Here is a 19,608-nt window from a genome sequence, read left to right as displayed (position 1 = left end):
TGACACTTCACAGAGATTCAGTGCCAGTGGAACAGTTTATGGTACAGATTTTACTCTGAGCATCAGTGAAGTTCAGACTGAAGATGCAGGAGATTATTTCTGTCAGAGTAGACACTATATCAACAGTAAAAATGTGTTCACACAGTGATAAAGAGTCGTACAAAAACCTCTATCAGTCAAAAGTGACACACCTGACAGATACTGCAGCTACACACACACACACACACACACACACACACACACACACACACACACACACACACACACACACACACACACACACACACACACACACACACACATTTTGGTTTCCATGTTTTGTGGGGACATTCCATAGATGTAATGTTTTTTATATGGTACAAACTGTATATTTTATTCCCAGACCATAAACCCAACCATCACAGAAAATGTTCTGCTACTTTAAATTTTCAAGAAACATCATTCTGTTTGGTTTATAAGCTTGTTTCCTCATGGGGACATCAAAATGTCCCCACAAGGTCACAAAAATACTGCTATTCCTATCTTTGAGGGGACAATTGGTCCCCACAACGTCATAATTACCAGGTACACACAAACACACACACACACACACACACGTGCACATAGTTGTTATTCATTGCCTCAATGTTTTAATGTTTTAAAGCTTCAGTGAGCTTCATGACTTTGATGAGATAAAAACTGCTCAAGATGTTTAGTAAAGAAAAACATCAAGAAGAGTCGGACACAACTGAATGAGTCTGTGATCATCATATAAATAATACAGGTCAAGTGTTCATTGAATTAATTAAATGATTCAATTATTCAATGTGTTCATTGTCAGTGGAAACTGAACTGATTCATTTCAGAGAGTCAAAGAGTGAAACTGAGAGTTCAACTCATATTTCCATCATCAGATTTCTGTTCCTCTCTGTACAGAGCAGATGTTCATACACTTACATGAGTCTGATGTCTCTGTTACACCACAAACATCAAATAAAGCACTTGTTTCATCATTTATCTGCAGATGTCTTCATGCTTCATTGAGTCAAGTTTATTTAGAAACAAACACACGAGCCAATGATCAATATACTCATTGTTCAAATTCAAAAGAAATCACAAGACAAAGAAGCAATATTTAATATTTCTTTATTGACGTTTATTAAAAGCAGACAGAATGAATAAAGCAGAGAGACAGAGTGTTGTATGAATAGTTGTTCACTGTTGATGTGAGACATGAATGAGAAGAAGAGATGAGAAGAAGAGATGATCTACTCAGAACACAGATCTTTCTTCACTTCTCCAGTGACTGTCTGACCTTCCCGACTGATCTCACAGATCACTGAGTCTCTGTTGATCCATTCTTGTTCAGTGAGAGTCAGACTGCTGCTCCAGCTGTACAGACCGCCGTCTTTCTGTAGGACTCCAGCTCTGTTCTCCTGAGATCCTGACATCTTCCCATTCACTTTCCAGCTCAGACTCCAGTCTGAAGGGAAACCATTGCTGGCCACACACATCACTGTTGCTGTCTTCTTGCTGGAAATCTCTTCACTGGACGGCGGCAGGACGATCACTTTAGGACGACTTACACCTGAGAAAACAGAGATACACAAAGAAATCTGAGTTGTTAACGTTTTCTTAGTCATCAATTGAATAATGAACAACATTCTGGATCAATGATTTTATCATTTATCAAATAACTGAGATTTTTTTCTTCAGATAATACATTATATGATTGATTGAAATTTACATTACATATCAATGTAAACAAAAACTGAATTTCTTATTAAATAAGAGATTGGGAGCAACAACGTTTAAAGCAGCTGCAAAGTGATAAAATGATGATAAACATTTAACTAAATTAACATTGTTTAATAATAAAAGTGATAAAGATTTTTATTGTGAAATTGTAAGAGGAACAAAAGCATTAAAACCAACAAAAGATTTAACATACATCAAATAATTTTTTTTTTTAAGCAAACACAAATAGCAAATGAAAATATGAATACAATTTAATGCCAATATCAGATATAACTGCACATATTATTATTTCTTCTCTATTTTTCTCTCATGTCTCTTCTCTTTGCATTAAAATGTATTTACCGTAAAGGTGTTTTAAACAATGCAAAACTGTGTAAACCATTATAGAAATAAATCTGAATGTAATTTAATAAAATTGAATATTTATTAACTTACTGCCGACGTCCAGTCTCGTACCGGTGCCGAACGTCCACCACAGTGATAGAAACAAAGCGAGCAGCTGTACAAAAACCTCTGAACGCTTCACTAACTCTGACTCTATAACAAACACATTTAACACAACACAAATTCATGCTTAACAATGATTTTATTTACTTATTTCATTTATTTCTTTGACACTACAGAAAAATGACTACATTTCTAGATATTTGTTGCAATGAATCCTCAGCTGAATAGTCAGTGGTAAACTGTGAATGAAATCTCATCTCTGTGTCCTGTTCATTAAGACCCACAAGGCTGGTGATGGTGCGGTGGATAAGACACATGCCTTTGGTGTGAGAGATCCAGGTTTGAATCCACTGTTACACACCATTGTGTCCCTGAGCAAGACACTTAACCCCTAGTTCTCCAGACGTGTGACCTCTGACATATATAGCAATTGTAAGTTGCTTTGGATAAAAGCGTCAGCTAAATGAATAAGTAAGATAAAAAATAAATGCAGGTGATAAGAGTGGACAGAAAAAAACTTTGTGAATTGTGAACACCTCATTCATATCTGTAAGTCAGATTTCTGCTGTATTGAGCAAGAACATTTTCATAATCTGTTCTAAACGGTGTTGAAATCAGAAAGTCCATACAGTACATTGTAACTTTTTCATTATTTTGTTTTATTTAGGGTTTGATGATGTTTATCAATTCAGTGTAAATAATGAAAGTATTTTAATAAGACACAGTCTGATGACCTGTGAAAAGATTTGCATAGACTCTTTGCATTGGAAAGACTTGAGGATTTTTTATAGACGCATCAGAAGTTCATCATCAGAAATCTAAACTCACAGTCACCATGACCTTCATCAGCATCTTCATCTGGATGTTAACTTGTTTCTGTTTCAGAGGTGAGAACAACATTAAAATTCATCTGATTAAACTTCATCCTCTGTGCTAAATAATTCATTCATTCTGAATCTTTACTCATATTTTTATTTTCTTTATGTAGAATCAAGAGGTGAAGTGACCGTCATTCAGACACCTGCAGTCAAATCTGTTCATCTACGAGACACAGTTACTATCAGCTGTAAAACGAATCCTGAAGTCTATCAGTACTCAGGTACTCATTATCTATCCTGGTACTTACAGAAACCTGGAGAAGCTCCTAAACTATTGATTAAAAAAGCAAATGAGTTACAGTCAGGAACATCAAGATTCAGTGGCAGTGGATCAAAAACAGATTTTACTCTGAGAATCAGTGAAGTTCAGACTGAAGATGAAGGAGATTATTACTGTATGAGTTATCATTATATCAACAGTATACATCTGTTCACACAGTGATAAAGAGTCGTACAAAAAACAGTTGTTAAAGCAACCGTTAAAGAGGAACTGCACATTAACATCATTATACTGTCAATATTACAAATAAACAATTTAAACACTGATAATTCACCCTAAACATTACATATAAAACTGTGTATCCACATTTAGAAATATTTCTTGATATTGTTCAGGTGATAATAATACATGATGCTGAACACTTACTGATGCATCTCCTGTAATGATTTATTAATCTATGACAGATCAAGAATTATTTCAAATATTTATAGACAAGAATCCACAAAAACTATCAGTGGAAAATGAAAAACACAAACAAACAAACAGTCAGTAAAGTGTAAAGTTGTGTTGTGATGTCATGACATACATATTTAAATCCATATTTGCATATCAGATCACATGCTTCAGATTTGTGTGTATTTTTACGTTTCAGTGTGGTTGTACCATATGTACATTTAGTTACGTTTAAAAACACACTGAAACGTATAATATTGACGTTTTGAAAGGACTAATGCATAAATTATGTACGTATTTACAGCTTTACAGCTTTATAAATTATTCCTATTCATAAATATTAAAATTGCGAGCATTGGTGTTTCTTGTTTTCAGTCATATTTTCTGAGTTATTTATTTACCATTTACCTAATGATTTTGAAATTCAGAGAATTACACAAAATTGAACATTTAGAAACTTTAAAATGAAAAACATTTTGGTAATTATTAAAAAAAATATTTAGTTTGTTTGCCATGACACATAAAAACGCGTTTTCTCATATGCAGGGCTTGGGTGCCGCGTTGCATTCTGGGACATGGCAGCCATGCAATGTTCTCGCAAATGTAAACATACAGCAAGTGGAACGAGGAGAAGCAGCAGAGTTGGGAGATTGAAAAGAAAGAAACAAGATGTTAAAATCCCGAAAAGGATGGGGAATTTACGGGGATACGTTAAATAGGGAAGCCATAGACCGGTATGTGGACAAAATCGAAACTATTAATGGTTTGGATTCATATGAAAAAAATAATGAATAAAGAGCCTTTTTAAGATAACAGCGTGCATGGTTGTTGTGAGAGCACGATTTCACATCAATCTGTAAGCAAAGTCACGTACGGCCTAGCTTCACAACTCACTTAGTTCATGCAGCAGTTTTGTAGTACGAATTTTTGCATCGGCAGAGGGATAGCAACAGTAAGATGAATGTTGAAATTTTCTCGTATTTTGGGTGAACCCGGAAAATGTCCCTTATTTTCAATGTTCAATGCTAACTTAAGCTATATAAATTAAAATTCAGATGTTATACTTCACTGTTGTATATATTAATAACATTTATATGTCATGTATACACATTGCTGAGGGGTTGAGGTTAATGTTTGGTTTCCTGCATAGAATAAAACACAATGAAGTGTTTTCTTTATCTGTCATTTTTAATGTAAAGTGTTACTTTATTATTAATACAGCAACTGTTTACCATGGTTGAAATAATAACGGCAAATTAATCAAATTAAGACACACGACGGAGATGGAGTATGTCTATAAACAGAGCACAGTAGTCCGAGTAGCCGTAAAGGAGGCAATCAACATGGCCGCCATGCCAAGTAATGACGTCACGACGCCCAAGCCCTGTAATTATACCAAAATACAACATAAATTCACAAAAGATGTTACTTTAATTCATTTGCTGTAATCCACATCTTTAAAATTCATACGATTGGGAGGAACAGATCCAAATTCAGCCCTTATCCAACGATCTTGATCCAACTTCTAATCAGCAAATGTAAAGTCAGATCGCGCTTTCGTTATAATATAAATTTGAATTAAAATATCTCACCTCAAGATGCTTTATGACACATTGCTTTACGACCTTAAAAAATGACAGACAAAACTCTGTCTTGATTGACAACTCATAAACCTGACAGTCATCCTGATGGACACCTAAAATGGTGTCCAACCGTCTGATGTGTACAATTTTGATTGACAGGGGGCCATAAATCTAGGAGTAATAAATCATATTTGGCACATAGTGCATAAACTACTAATGTTCATTTAACTTTGAACAAACTGTTGTCAGTAAATAACATAAATGTAAAATCTAGAGTAAGTTACTTGCAGCTAGTTGTTAGTAACACTATAATTTCTATAGACATTTTTCTATAGACAGTGTAGTTTAAAAATGAATATATTTTAAAGCATTTGTATTCATGTGGCATTGGAAGAAAAACTTTGTACTGTATGTTATAAACTTGTAAACAAAACAGGTTTGAAAAGATTAAAATGTAAAACATTTTTAACTGCAGGATAAAATTTTATATTTTATACAAACGTATACATTTTATACTCTCATATTTTGGACAGGAAAAATGTTTTTGCCATATGGGCATGTATTTGTTGCCCCTGAAATTAATTGAAATATGTTAATATATATTAAAACTAAATATATTAATTCAAAAATATATTCAATTAAGCTTTAATTTCAACAACATGTATTAAATATATATTTAAAACATATTTTGGAGAAATAAATTTTTTGCCGTAAGGGACACAGAGAGACAGGTGATGTTTTGTGGTGATGTTGTTATGGACTTTTGGATTTATTAAAAATTTTCACAACATTTATTTGCTAACTCATTGTAAAAAATGCAGCATGAAGTTAAAACAATTTGGTTTTGCAAGTCAATTCAACCCACTATTTTAAGTTATGCCCTGTCATAAGTTGATATAACTTATTTTTTTAAGTTAAACAATTATAACTTGTTTTAATAAGTAACAAATAATTGACCATTGAATTATAAGAAAATAATGTAAGTTACACCACGGGTGTGCATTATTTTCAAATAATTCAAAGGACCGGAGTCAATTATTCAGCTTATACCACAGTTACCACAAGCATTGATCTGGTGCCTATCATTGATTTAACAAGTTAGGTGTGTGGATATTGAAAAATAATGCATACCTGTGGAACATTTTTCAACGAATCAGGATACAGCATTCAACAGACCTGTGGTATAAGTTAAAATAACATAAAAAATATATGTAAAATATGAAATAAAACAATGTTAGTGTGTTAAAACTCTTGATCACATCCTGAACTTGATCTCACCTTTTCTGATATCTAAAAATGTACACAAGCCACTCATAGCAGGGGTAACATATATTTGATCACCTTTGATTATATTATTTTAAATTCTCAATGCTGTCAGTGGGGGGGGGGGGGCTACAGCACATCTAGTTATCATGACCATGATGTTCTCAAGAGGTTTAGTAAAGTCTGATCACTGCTTTACATCTCATCACACGCTTCAGTACTCTGTGTGTTTATAACAGTCTGACTTTATAACACAGTGCTGGAAAAACAACAAATACACAAAATGAATCTCTTCATCATCACCTTCATCTGGATTCTTGGAGGTTTTATTCCAGGTAACAGAAATTCATCTTTATTTGTTTAGATAATATTTCAAATGTTAGTTTTCTTTTTTGTACAAATTTGTTTTCTTCTCAACAGAATCCAGAGGAGTTACTGTAACTCAGAGTAAAGCTCAATCTGTTTCTGTTGGACAAACCGTCAATATAAAGTGTACAACTGATACTGGAATATATAGCAATGATTTATCTTGGTATAAGCAGAAACCTGGAGAAGCTCCTAAACTCCTCATTTATGATATAAATACTCGTCATGGTGACACTTCACAGAGATTCAGTGGCAGTGGAGCATCTGGTGGTACAGATTTTACTCTGAGCATCAGTGAAGTTCAGACTGAAGATGCAGGAGATTATTACTGTCAGAGTTTTCACTGGCCTGGTAGCACACGAGTGTTCACACAGTGATAAAGAGTCGTACAAAAACCTCCATCAGTCAGACTGCACAGATACACCTGACAGATACTGCAGCTGCACACACACACACACACACAAACACACACACGCATGCACGCGCACACACACACACACAAACACACACACGCATGCACGCGCACACACACACACACACAAAAGCTTCAGAAGGAGTAAAAGGTGAAAGTAGATCAAGAGTTATGAATTACATAAATACATTTCAATTAATTATTATATTGTTCAGTATTGTAAGTCAGCTGGTAAAACAATAAACTTTTCGTTGTTTATTAAGAAGAAACTGTAAAACAATAAAACCTCAGGTGGAGCTGTTAACTTAAATTTGACCCTCAGGTCCATTTATTGTCTCCCTTAGGAGAAATTTGTCTTGGATGAGAGCAGGGGTGTAGTCTAGATTTTTGTAGTGAGTATACTGTGATTTTTCCCTCTCACCCTTATGCTCACTCGTCCCAGCGTGACACCCCATAAGCACCACCACACTTACAGATGTATACAGTATGGATCTTCACGTAATTGAGAGCATTCTGAAAGTGTACTCGTAAACACATAAACTGAATGTGTTATCAACATGTCAGTTTATTATAAGAAAAAAAAGACTTTAACAGTCAATGGGTTTACAGCTGGGGAAACTGGATGGATTTTTAGTTAATTAAAATTAAATAAACTGTTTCCAATCTTCAATCCGTGGCTAACACATGCATTGAAGGAGAAAAAAATATCCACTCTTTCAATAGCTATTATATGACACCTAGTGATAACACCATGTGTAATTTAATGGTGTAAATGTTTTTAATTAATACACATTTAAGATGACCATGAATTAACTCTAATTTGCATAGTCATTGAAATAAAAGCTTATTTTATGCATATAATACAAGCAGTGTCAAAAAATGAAAATAGGCTTTTACTTAATTATTATTACAAGACCATGATGTAGCATAATATTAGACACCAAAACCAAAGTGAAGAAAATGATCTTTAATTTGCAAGTCTGAACTGAACATCAAAGCAGACATGATTTTCCTCACAGAAGTTTAAGATCATATACTTGAACGTAGATATATAAATAAACACAGAGAGAAGGAAAGTTTAACACTATGAAGCGCAAGCAAACATGCTGAAAGCTAAAACCATCAGGATATAATTACGGGCTTATTTTATGGCATTTGGAGCCTTACCTCCAGATAAAGTAATAAACTGGACTGATGTTTTAAATGTTGTTTACTCACATGTACGTTGTTAACTCTCCGGATTTTATATTGCAGCAGCTCGTTCACTTCACATGGATTGTTTGTTTACAGTGTCGCGTGAGCAGCTACACTGCAGGTTCGACTTCATTTGGCGCTAAGCAAACCCTTTGGTGATGTCAAAGTACCGCGAGAGCGATTCAAAGCAGATTTATCCATGTGATAAATGCAATTGCTCTCGCGGTACTTTGCTGTCACTCGCCTGTGGGCTCTTCTGGTGCCACACCAGTCTGCTCCCCAGTCACTTTCGCGCCGCTATGGTAATTTGATTTCATACGCGAATCGGATCGCGCAGTTCGGCAGGAATTCAAACACACCAAATATATAGCCTATTATATATATGCAGTTCAACCCGCTAAAATAGCAAGTGTAAAATAGCAAACCATGCTGTTACGCATCCTCAAGCTATTTTTAGTGGGTATACGGAAATCCTTGAAAATTTCTAGTGGGTATACGGCGTATACCTGCGTATCACGTAGACTACACCACTGGATGAGAGAAATTCTGCACATCAGTCCACCCCAACAACTACATTCATACATACATATTATACATAACACACTTTACCTTAAAATAAATAAATAAGTAAAAACAAATATATGGAAAGGCGCATTCTAATAAAAATACATTTTCTATAAAAAGAATACATTCCTAGTTGAATACATTTAAAAATTGCTAATTCAATTTAGTTTAGTTAATTAATTTAGTTAACTAATGTAGTTTGAACCTTTTGATATATATGGCTATATATTTGATATATATTTGATATGGTGGCTCTTTGCAATGTGTTCATTGAATTAAACAAATGATTTAATTATTCAATGTGTTCATTGTCAGTTGAAACTGAACCGATTCATTTCAGAGAGTCAAAGAGTGAAACTGAGAGTTCAACTCATATTTCCATCATCAGATTTCTGTTCCTCTCTGTACAGAGCAGATGTTCATACACTTACATGAGTCTGATGTCTCTGTTACACCACAAACATCAAATAAAGCACTTGTTTCATCATTTATCTGCAGATGTCTTCATGCTTCATTGAGTCAAGTTTATTTAGAAACAAACACACGAGCCAATGATCAATATACTCATTGTTCAAATTCAAAAAGAAATCACAAGACAAAGAAGCAATATTTAATATTTCTTTATTAAAGTTGATGAAAAGCAGAGAGAATGAATAAAGCAGAGAGACAGACTGTTGTATGAATAGTTGTTGATGTGAGACATGAATGAGAAGAAGAGATGAGAAGAAGAGAGGATCTACTCAGAACACAGATCTTTCTTCACTTCTCCAGTGATTGTCTGACCTTCCCGACTGATCTCACAGATCACTGAGTCTCTGTTGATCCATTCTTGTTCAGTGAGAGTCAGACTGCTGCTCCAGCTGTACAGACCGCCGTCTTTCTGTAGGACTCCAGCTCTGTTCTCCTGAGATCCTGACATCTTCCCATTCACTTTCCAGCTCAGACTCCAGTCTGAAGGGAAACCATTGCTGGCCACACACATCACTGTTGCTGTCTTCTTGCTGGAAATCTCTTCACTGGACGGCGGCAGGACGATCACTTTAGGACGAGTTAAACCTGACATACACAGATACACAGAGCAAAAGATCAAGAGATTAAGTGACAAATTCAAAAAAATAATTTAGATATCAAACATTGTTTTAAAGTTTGGCCTAAATGTGTTTGAGTTCATGTCTTGATTTTCATGCATGGCTCGTTTGTTGCAACATTCAGTATTAAAGGAAGGCTATTTGTTAAGAAAATCACTCCCCAAAAATAATATAAAACTTATAAAAACAAACAAAGATTATGAAACTACAAAATTCTATCATTTTGCCCCATTAATGCTCTTTATTTAAATAATATTAGTTATGCAACATTTTTGCATAAATATTTGATACCTTTATCTCAACTGTTAAAGAATGACGATAAGAACAATAACGTAATTCATTGCCGATGATCAAATCACTTCAGATAAATGCGTCTACTTAAGATTTTACAGACTATTTTCAATTCAATTGTGTAGCACTACAATAACACAACAGATCGATAGCACGAGTTTCTGTTTGTATTTGGCACACTATTTATATGCAGAAGTTACCTTTTGTGCATATGATATTCACTGTTAACCCCTTAGTTAAGTTTAGTGGTGTGTGTTAAGTGCGTATTATATGTAGGCTACAAAAAAAGTGTGTTTTATATTAACACCACAAACTGCATGCAAAAAAATATTTTTGCCAAGCATGCAAAATACAAACATCCATTTTGTATAAAGTGATGATTTTCCATTTGTTATGTGTTGGAATATGAAGGACATTTGTAAAGGCACAATATTCATCTTGAGTCCAGAAAAATCGGCAAAGCAACATCTACAATCCAAGTCTTTGTGCCTCTTAATGATTTCTTGTTCTTCTGAGTGATATTTTCAGTTTCTCGCTTTAATTTGAGACATCTGAGCTTAGTTATTAATTAAATACACTGAAAAAAATAATGAATTCAATTTACTCAATTTTATAAGGTAAGTGCTTGCAATCAATTTATTTAAGCTATATTTAAACAAAAAAGATTAGTAAAGTAAAAAAATAAAATAAAATAAACTTTTGTTTAAATGTAGCTTAAATAAATTGATTGCAACCACTTACCTTAAAAAATTTACTAAATTGAATTAATTTTTTGGTAACACTTTATTATAATGTTCATTAGTTAACATTAGTTAACTGCATTAGTTAACATGAACTAATGATGAACTGCACTTGTGCAGCATTTATTAATCTTTATTCATGTTAATTTCAACAATTACTAATACTTTATTAAAATTTGGTTAACGTTAGTTAATGCACCGTGAACTAACATAAACAAACAATGAACAGCTTTATTTCTATTAACTAACATTAACAAAGATGAATAAATACTGTAACAAATGTATTGCTCATGGTTTGTTCATGTTAGTTAATACATTAACTAATGTTAAATCATGAACATTATAATAAAGTGTTACCAGTGATTGTGTTAATCTTTAAATGAATACTTAATTCCTCTGAATGGTTTATCATCTGAACTACAGCCAGATCTTCCTTTAACTCGTGTTTTATATAAAATGACTTGCGACACGACAAACATGAAAATAGCGCTGCTGTCAGATACCCACATGAGCAGAGGAAAAGTTTAAGATAATTTTACAACATAATAATCGGGGTGTTAATAAAAGATTGTCTCTGCATTTTTTAAACTTTATGCAACACAATATGCATTGAAAGAAAAATATTCATTGATTTTAATAAAAAAATTTAAGGTAAGTGGTTGCAATCGATTTATTTAAGTTACATTTAGACAGAAGTTTATTTTATTTTATTTTACTTTACTAATCTTTTTTGTTTAAATGTAGCTTAGATAAATGTATTGCAACCACTTTCCTAAAAAGATTTAGTAAATTGAATGAATACTTTTTTTTCAACGTGGCACATGGTCTACAAAAGAAATGCATATCAAATACTCAAAGCACCCTGACTGAGAATTAAAAACAAAATAATTAATAAATAGAAGGAATGCAAGATGAAATAACTTTAATTATTAAAAAGCAATTGCAAGTAAATATTAAGATATTTTTGTACTTACTGCCAACGTCCAGTCTCGTGCCGGTGCCGAATGTGTACCACAGTGATAGAAACAAACTGAGCAGCTGTACAAAAACCTCTGAACGCTTCACTAACTCTAACTCTATAACAAACACATTTAACACAATGATAAAACTCTTTATAAATTGTAAACTTATATTATCAAATTTTTGTATTATTTTATTACATTATATTTTGATGAGTTTCTTCAATATAGAAGTTGTTTGGATGAAATGTTTCTTAACTAAATTTATCTTATCTGACAAAATCCAATAATAAAGTTATGATGACTGATCATTGTGTCACTAAAATGGACAACAATTATACTAACTGAAAAGTTTTTAGCTAAACAACAAAATAATAATAATAAAATCTTTCCAATTAAACTCTGCATTCAAAGTTTGCATTCAGGTTATTTTGTAAAATTTCACTGAAGAGAATATACGAGCAAACTGTTCAGTCTGTAGTTTCCCTTAAAAAAAAGTGTAAAAGAAGTGAAAATAATAAATGAAATGAGTGTTATTGTTAAAAGTTATCAGTCATATTCCTAACATATGAAACAGATTGAGTTGATTAAAATGTTGTGTGTAGAGGAAGTGATTTTGAATAAAGAGAGGAAATGTTGAGAGGTTTAAAGTCTGGATGACTCTGTGATAAACTTCATGAGCTGTTTTACACACAAACACACAACCATGACTTCATTCATCTTCATCTGGACACTGCTGATCTTTATTCAAGGTATATCATCATTATATTCTCTGATCATATTAGTTCATGTGATGATTTAAATGTAGATGTTATAACTGTGATGAATGTTTGTATCAGTTACAGATTGTCAAGCTGAGATCACAGTGAATCAATCTCCATCAGAGACGACTGTTAAAGTAGGAGAGAAAGTCACTCTGAACTGCAGGACAAACACAGATGTTGTCTGTTGTAATGGAGGCAGATCATTTATGAGTTGGTATCATCAGAAACCTGGAGAAGCTCCTAAACTCCTGATATATCTGACAAACACCCTTCAGTCAGGAACTCCATCAAGATTCAGTGGCAGTGGATCAAACAAAGATTTTACTCTGAGCATCAGTGAAGTTCAGACTGAAGATGACGGAGATTATTACTGTCAGAGTTATCACAGTGGTTCAGTGTTCACACAGCGATAAAGAGTCATACAAAAACCTCCAGCAGTCAAACTGCACAGATACACCTGACAGATACTGCAGCTGCGCACATGCACACACCAGTGTTCGAATTGAGGGGGGGCTAGGGGGTCCCGGACCTCCTATAAGCCTTGAGGGACCCCCATAAAGCACAAAAATATAAATTAGGGTCCCATGGTTATAATTAAAATTAAAATACTACATGACTTTAAATTTTCACGTTGAGCTTCCACAAAGTAAACTAATTCAAATGATCTCTATCTGAAATAAATATTAACTCTCAAGTGCGCCTCCTGCTGTTTTCTGGAGGAATTGACAGACGAGTTGTGGATTATTTTCACCTTATTGCCGGTAAGAATCTTTAGAAATCTTCAGGATTAGGTTTTTATTTTTAATTCTTCTCAAACTATTATTTCACACCAGTGGCGAGTAGGGGTGCCCCAAAATTTCGGTCGCCAAAAATTTCGGCCGAAAATTGCATTATCGGTTTCGGGCCGAAATAAAAAATCCAAGATGTCAACCGAAAACGAATGTCAACCGCGCCCCTCCCATCTGTGCGCTAGCGCTTGGGTTTCACTCATGGTGATCAGTCGTCTCCCACCCCTCCCCTTCGTGTTTAAGCATGTTTCACTCACGGTCGAGCTGTTTGCACGCGTCTGCAAAGATTAAGCATGTCTTTATGTGTAAAATTTTAGAGAGAGTCGTGCTAATGTGTCTGTAATCCATTAACATACATTTGGCGAATAAAGCAATGAAAAACAACATAATGTTTTAATGTGGAGCGACTGTTGCGCTGTTTGGGCTTTCACCCTCCGTCTCTGTGTGTGCACACACGTTTAAGTGCCTTCAATAGTGCACATGTGAGAGAGAAGCGTTTAAAAAAAACAAACGAACATAAAATCTCTCTGTTATTGACAAGGCACATATAAACAAAATTATCTCCACAGTATTCTTTTTCTTATAAAAAATTTGCTTATGTCTTAAGTGTATGTATAGATTTCAGTCAGGAACCAGTCTGTGCTTAAAGATTAACCTACTTAAGTCTGTGTCATTAAAGTTAATCAAACAACCCATGACAAAGAGACAAATAGCTCTAAAAATAATAATATATTTCATTAATACAATAAAGACATTGTTATGATTCATTTAATTTCATTTCTGTAACTTATGCTAATTTCAGACCTTATTAATGTACAACTTTTTCTTTTTTATAAATGTTTGTTATTTTTTATTGTTTATTCGATTTTTTTCCCACCCGCTTTTTGCTGATCCAAAAATCTGAGATTTTTGCTCCGTCACACACCAATAAATTTGGGAGCAAGCTTATTCGAGACGGAACACATCGGAATATTCTGGGTAGAAAGCCACACTTTTTGACCGACAAATAGAGTGTCAGGCAAAATTCGCTCGGGAGTGGCAGTACGATCGGGACGCTCAAAAAGGCGGGACAAAGCATCAGGATTGGTGTTCTTAGAACCCGGACGGTAGGATAGAGTAAAACGTGAACGTAGTTCTAGGGGAGGTCAAGGCGGTCAGAGGTGCGGCTTGTTGGCTGAAATTGCGAATGAAACACCGGTAAAAATTGGCGAACCTCAGAAATCTCTGCAGGGCCTTGCGAGACTCTGGGGATGGCCAATCTACTACAGCCTTAACCTTGTCAGGATCCATGCGAACACCCTCAGTCGAAACGATATGTCCTAGGAAGGAACCAGACTGTGCATGAAAAACGCATTTCTCCGCCTTGACTAACAATCCATTCTCTATAACCGCAGAAGCACTTATCGTACGTGTTGCACGTGTTCCTGGAGAGACGGAGAAAAAAATCAATATGTCATCCAGGTTAACATATATGAATAGATCTACCATGTCTCGCAACACGTCATTAACAAGTGCTTGGAAGACTGCGGGCGAGTTCGTTAGCCCGAAGGGCATCACGCAATACTCAAAATGGCCTCTAGGGGTGTTAAAAGCAGTCTTCCACTCATCCCCCTCCCTGATGCGGACCAAATGATAAGGATTTATATTGAGGTGAGTCCGTGATGAAAAATTAAACCTCTTCAGTATGGTTGCCGGATGTGACAAGGGAAACTGGTATGGTGGTTTGGGTGATGACTGGCAGTTTGTGTCCGTTGAGTGCAAAAGGTGCAATGGGGTGCTTGAGAGTGGTGAGAGGAATCTTGAGCTTACTGGCAAACGTGAAGTCCATGAAGTTACCCTCCACCCCAGAATCCAAAGGTGCCTGACTGTCGTGTGCGCGGGTGGACCACCGTAGTTTCACCGGAAGGAGTGTCGATGTAGATGAGGTCTTCCTGGCAGAGATCCCACCCAATAGTAGCCACAGTTTTACTATCGGGCTTGGTCTTTTACCAGGCAGCGCTGGATGTGATGTTCATTACTGCCGCAGTACAAACACAGCCCCAGGGATCTCCGCCTGATCCTCTCCTCCCGGGAAAGCCGAGCTCGCCCCACCTGCATGGGTTCAGGATCTCCAAGTGGGCTGACCGCAGCTTCAGAACACGGTAGACGAGCCACCGATCTGGTCGCGAGCACAGCTCTCCCCCTCCGTTTAGCGGCATGGTCGAGACGGTTGTCAACTCTGATGGTCAGGACGATGAATCCGTTGAGAGAGGTGGGGAGTTCGAATCTCCTGCTGGATGCGGCCAGCCAACCCATGCAGGAAGCGATCCCACTGTGCCTCTTCGTTCCACTTACACTCCACCTCCAGGGTGCAGAACTTGATGTCATAATCAGATATGGACCTGTCCTCTTGACGAAGGTCTGTGAGACGTCTGGCCGTCTCCTTCCCGGTGACGGAACGATCAAAGATGCGTTTCATCTTTTCAGAGAGGGCGTGGAACGAAGCACAGCAGATGTCCTGGTTTTCCCACACCGCTGTCTCCCAGAGAGCAGCCTTCCCAGTCAGCGGTGACAGCACGAAGGCTTCCTTCATTTCCTCTGTGGTGAAAGTACGGGGCTGGAGAGCGAAATGTAGAGAACAATGTGACATACAGGAGCGAAAAAATTTGGCTCACCCGCATACTTCTCTGGAATCGGGAGGCGTGGCTCGGACTGGGAATTCCCCCCGGAAACGATTGGCGATGTGGGTGGCGTGGGAGGCACAGCGGGTGGTGGTTGTTGTTGTGCCTGAAGAGCGAGCTTGAACACCTATGTAACCATTGCTTGGAAAGCTCGACCCATCTCCTCTATTGCCTTGTCCTGACGATCTATACGACTAACGGCTCAATGTAGAAATTCTTCCAGATGAGATGGGGAGTGATCGCCTGCTGCTACCATGATGGTCAGATCCTACTGTAACGACTCGTAAAGAGGAGGAAGCAAATGCAGGCAATCAGAGATGGTTTATTTACCAAAATGTAAATACACAATATAAACAGAATGAGCAGCTGAGCCCAGAGTGTTGCAACGGTGACTGAAGGACTACGGGGGCGTGGATGGTGCTGGATGGTGAAGTCGGTGGCGAATGTGAAGATGGTCAATGGTCAATCTCGTCCGAATGTCAAAAAATATTGTTGAGTCATCTCGTCAATAAAGAGAAAAAAGCGGATGGTCTGTTCTTTCATTTGATATTTTATGTTTATTTAAAGAAGATAATTTTTCTGCAAGGCATTTAACTAAAACTGGGTGGCAACTTAAATGTTAATGTATAAATTAGATGAATGGTGATTTATAAAATAAAACACGGTCTTAAATCATATTTTCATTGTATCTTTGCTGCGTCTGTTTTGGTAGGGAACTGCACTCTGTTTCAGTCACACTTGATTTTGAGGAATTACTTTGTTTGGCGGAAGAGCAATATTTGTACTAATATAATTACAACTTATTTGTGTTTTATTTTATAAAATCCCGCTAACATTATGCATATGAAGTAACCGTTTTATAAAAACGCAATAAACCCCTCGAAGCAGTGGGGTTACCAGTGCATTTTATAACAGCTAAGGGGGTCCGCTTCACGTCGTGCCTAACAACGCCCCTCAGCTGTTATAAAATGCGCTGGTAACCCACTGCTTCTTGGGGTTTATTGCTTTATTAATTTGTCTAAGTTGAGGTTATAACATAGTTTAATATGGCAAAAGGGTAGACTATTCCTTTAAACATCTTGCTAATGTTAACACAGTTTAGGCACTGCTCATTGTCAATTCCAACAAGTTGCCTTATAAAACAAGCAACATAAAATATGAACATTGTCAGAGCTGGGTAGATTACGTATGAATTACTGACTACGAATTACATGACAAAATTTGTAGTCAGTAAAATAATCTCTTTTAGATTACACATCATTGGTTACGCAATCTGACTACTTTTGGATTACATTTAAATTACTTTTGATATCTTATTTGATTTCAAATATAAAAAGAGGGGAAAATATATATATATATTTAATTCAATTTCACCAACTCATTTTTAAAGTGCAATGTACGGACAGTTAATACTTCACAATACTAACACTGATTTACTTTGCTATTAGTGACAAACCGCAAGTTTAAAAAAAATGAAATTGTGTCTATAAACCCAGTAAGTTTGATTTTGACATTGGTGGGGAAAAAATGTCTTCAGAGCTGCATTGTTACAAAGGTTTATCGCTTTTTACTTGAACAATACTGCCCTCCAAAGGCAGAGTGCAGTATCTACGCAAACACTGAAACTGAGAAAAATGGCTTTAAAGTTTTTACACTAGCCAGCCAAACATGTTGTGGGTAGATTAGTGGTAATGCATTCATGTAATGCCTTGTTAGGAAGAAATTTTTATAGAAAAAAAAACATGACCACCGATGTGACCCCTGACTCTCAGAATGCAGATACTGCACTCTGCCTTTGGATGACCTTTAACAACTAAAGCACTATTGCAATAGCAGAGTGCAGTATCTACGAACTAAATGTGTTCACTCAACTTTTTCTCATGCTTCTTAATACATTTTGATTGTTTTTAATAACTGTAATAGTTTTATTGATGTTTGCATGTTGTGAATGCTAAAAATGCTCCTTTTACCACAAAGAGTATTTTACTCATTTTATTAATTTTTATTTATTAATTTACATTATACGAGGTTTGCTTTAAAAACAGTAGTTAAAAATTAACACAAGTTAAAAATAGAAGAACATGTTTGTCCCAAAGACATTATTGTAACTAACAGTATGCCCATTTTAGTTAATTTTCATGTTGTCTCAAAGTAGCACAGTTATGTAAACTTAGATATTCTTAAGATTAGCTTTAGAAGTACTAAACAAAATGTTTTAATATTAAGTAGCCTACAAAATTCGTTCGTGGAAAAAGAGCACTTATTATGTTGGCTTGAAAAAGCCAACATACTGTTGTTGTATCTAAACTTATTATTATTATTCTTATGCTCCCCCACTTTTTCTGACTGTAACTCCTCCTAGAGCTTTCAAGCTACACCCACAAAACTTAACAAAACTTTTAAGACTGGTCCGTAGATTTATGCTATGACTTTTCTAACTGATGGGACCTACCGAATTCCTAAACGGGGCGCTCAAACACCCCAAAAATTCCATTGACTTAACATTACGACCAACTTTGACGGGTCATAGCTGCGAACGTGAAATTTGTAGAAACTTGTAGCTTATCACAGTTGAAGAGGCTGGCAGGCTCTGTAAGAACATACATCACATTGGGGTGTAAGCTGTACCCCTGGGGTGTAAGAGGCCCCCAAATTTCCCCATTGACTTATAATGGGGCAGGAAACACGCCCATATAAGGGAATAAAAACGTCCCAGAAGGAATATCTTCATTCTAGAGTGTCGTAGAGACATGGGGGTGGGCTCATTTTACTCAGGCATCCAATCAGTCTTTCAGGATCTCTCCAAAGCTATTAAGCCACGCCCCTAGCAACAATTTTGGGCACCCTAGCAACATCTCCCATAGACTGCCATTATAAAATGCCCAGATGGATATCTTTGCATCACACTGTCATAGAGACATGGGGGTGGGCTCATTTTACTCAGGCATCCAATCAGTCTCTCAGGATTCTTACAGAGTTATTAAGCCACGCCCCTAGCAACCAAATATGAGCACCCTAGCAACAGAACAAACAAAGCCTTATATCTCCGCTTCAGAACATCATAGAGACACGGGGGTTGGACCGTTTTACTTGTGGCTTGAAGGGTGATCATTATGGGATGCCAATTTTCTCCCTAGCAACCAAACTTAGTACCCTAGCAACGGAATAAACAAAGCCTTATATCTCCGCTTCAGAACATCA

At 36.0% G+C, this 19,608-nt stretch overlaps 1 protein-coding gene and 3 gene segments (V, D, J or C); 1 reads left to right on the top strand and 3 right to left on the bottom strand.

Annotated features, from left to right (window-relative positions):
• LOC129426208 (C-reactive protein-like) overlaps positions 1-19,608 on the bottom strand; it is a 36,428-nt gene that overhangs the window by 3,824 nt on the left and 12,996 nt on the right.
• Positions 1,109-2,293, bottom strand: LOC129425828 (Ig lambda-2 chain C region-like; the record flags this gene model as incomplete). The annotated part of the segment is given in 2 exon segments: positions 1,109-1,567; positions 2,173-2,293. Coding segments are annotated over 2 exon segments (441 nt in total), but the record flags the coding sequence as incomplete, so codon positions are not given.
• LOC129425458 (immunoglobulin kappa variable 4-1-like) lies at positions 3,020-13,401 on the top strand. The segment is given in 3 exon segments: positions 3,020-3,071; positions 3,173-3,215; positions 13,084-13,401. Coding segments are annotated over 3 exon segments (384 nt in total).
• On the bottom strand, positions 9,791-12,397 carry LOC141362023 (Ig lambda-2 chain C region-like; the record flags this gene model as incomplete). The annotated part of the segment is given in 2 exon segments: positions 9,791-10,173; positions 12,211-12,397. Coding segments are annotated over 2 exon segments (507 nt in total), but the record flags the coding sequence as incomplete, so codon positions are not given.

Source organism: Misgurnus anguillicaudatus, chromosome 25 (genome assembly GCF_027580225.2).
Source record: "Misgurnus anguillicaudatus chromosome 25, ASM2758022v2, whole genome shotgun sequence".
NCBI lineage: Eukaryota > Metazoa > Chordata > Actinopteri > Cypriniformes > Cobitidae > Misgurnus > Misgurnus anguillicaudatus.
The sequence above is the reverse complement of the archived record's forward strand: the minus strand, read 5'-3'. Positions and strand labels throughout refer to the sequence as shown.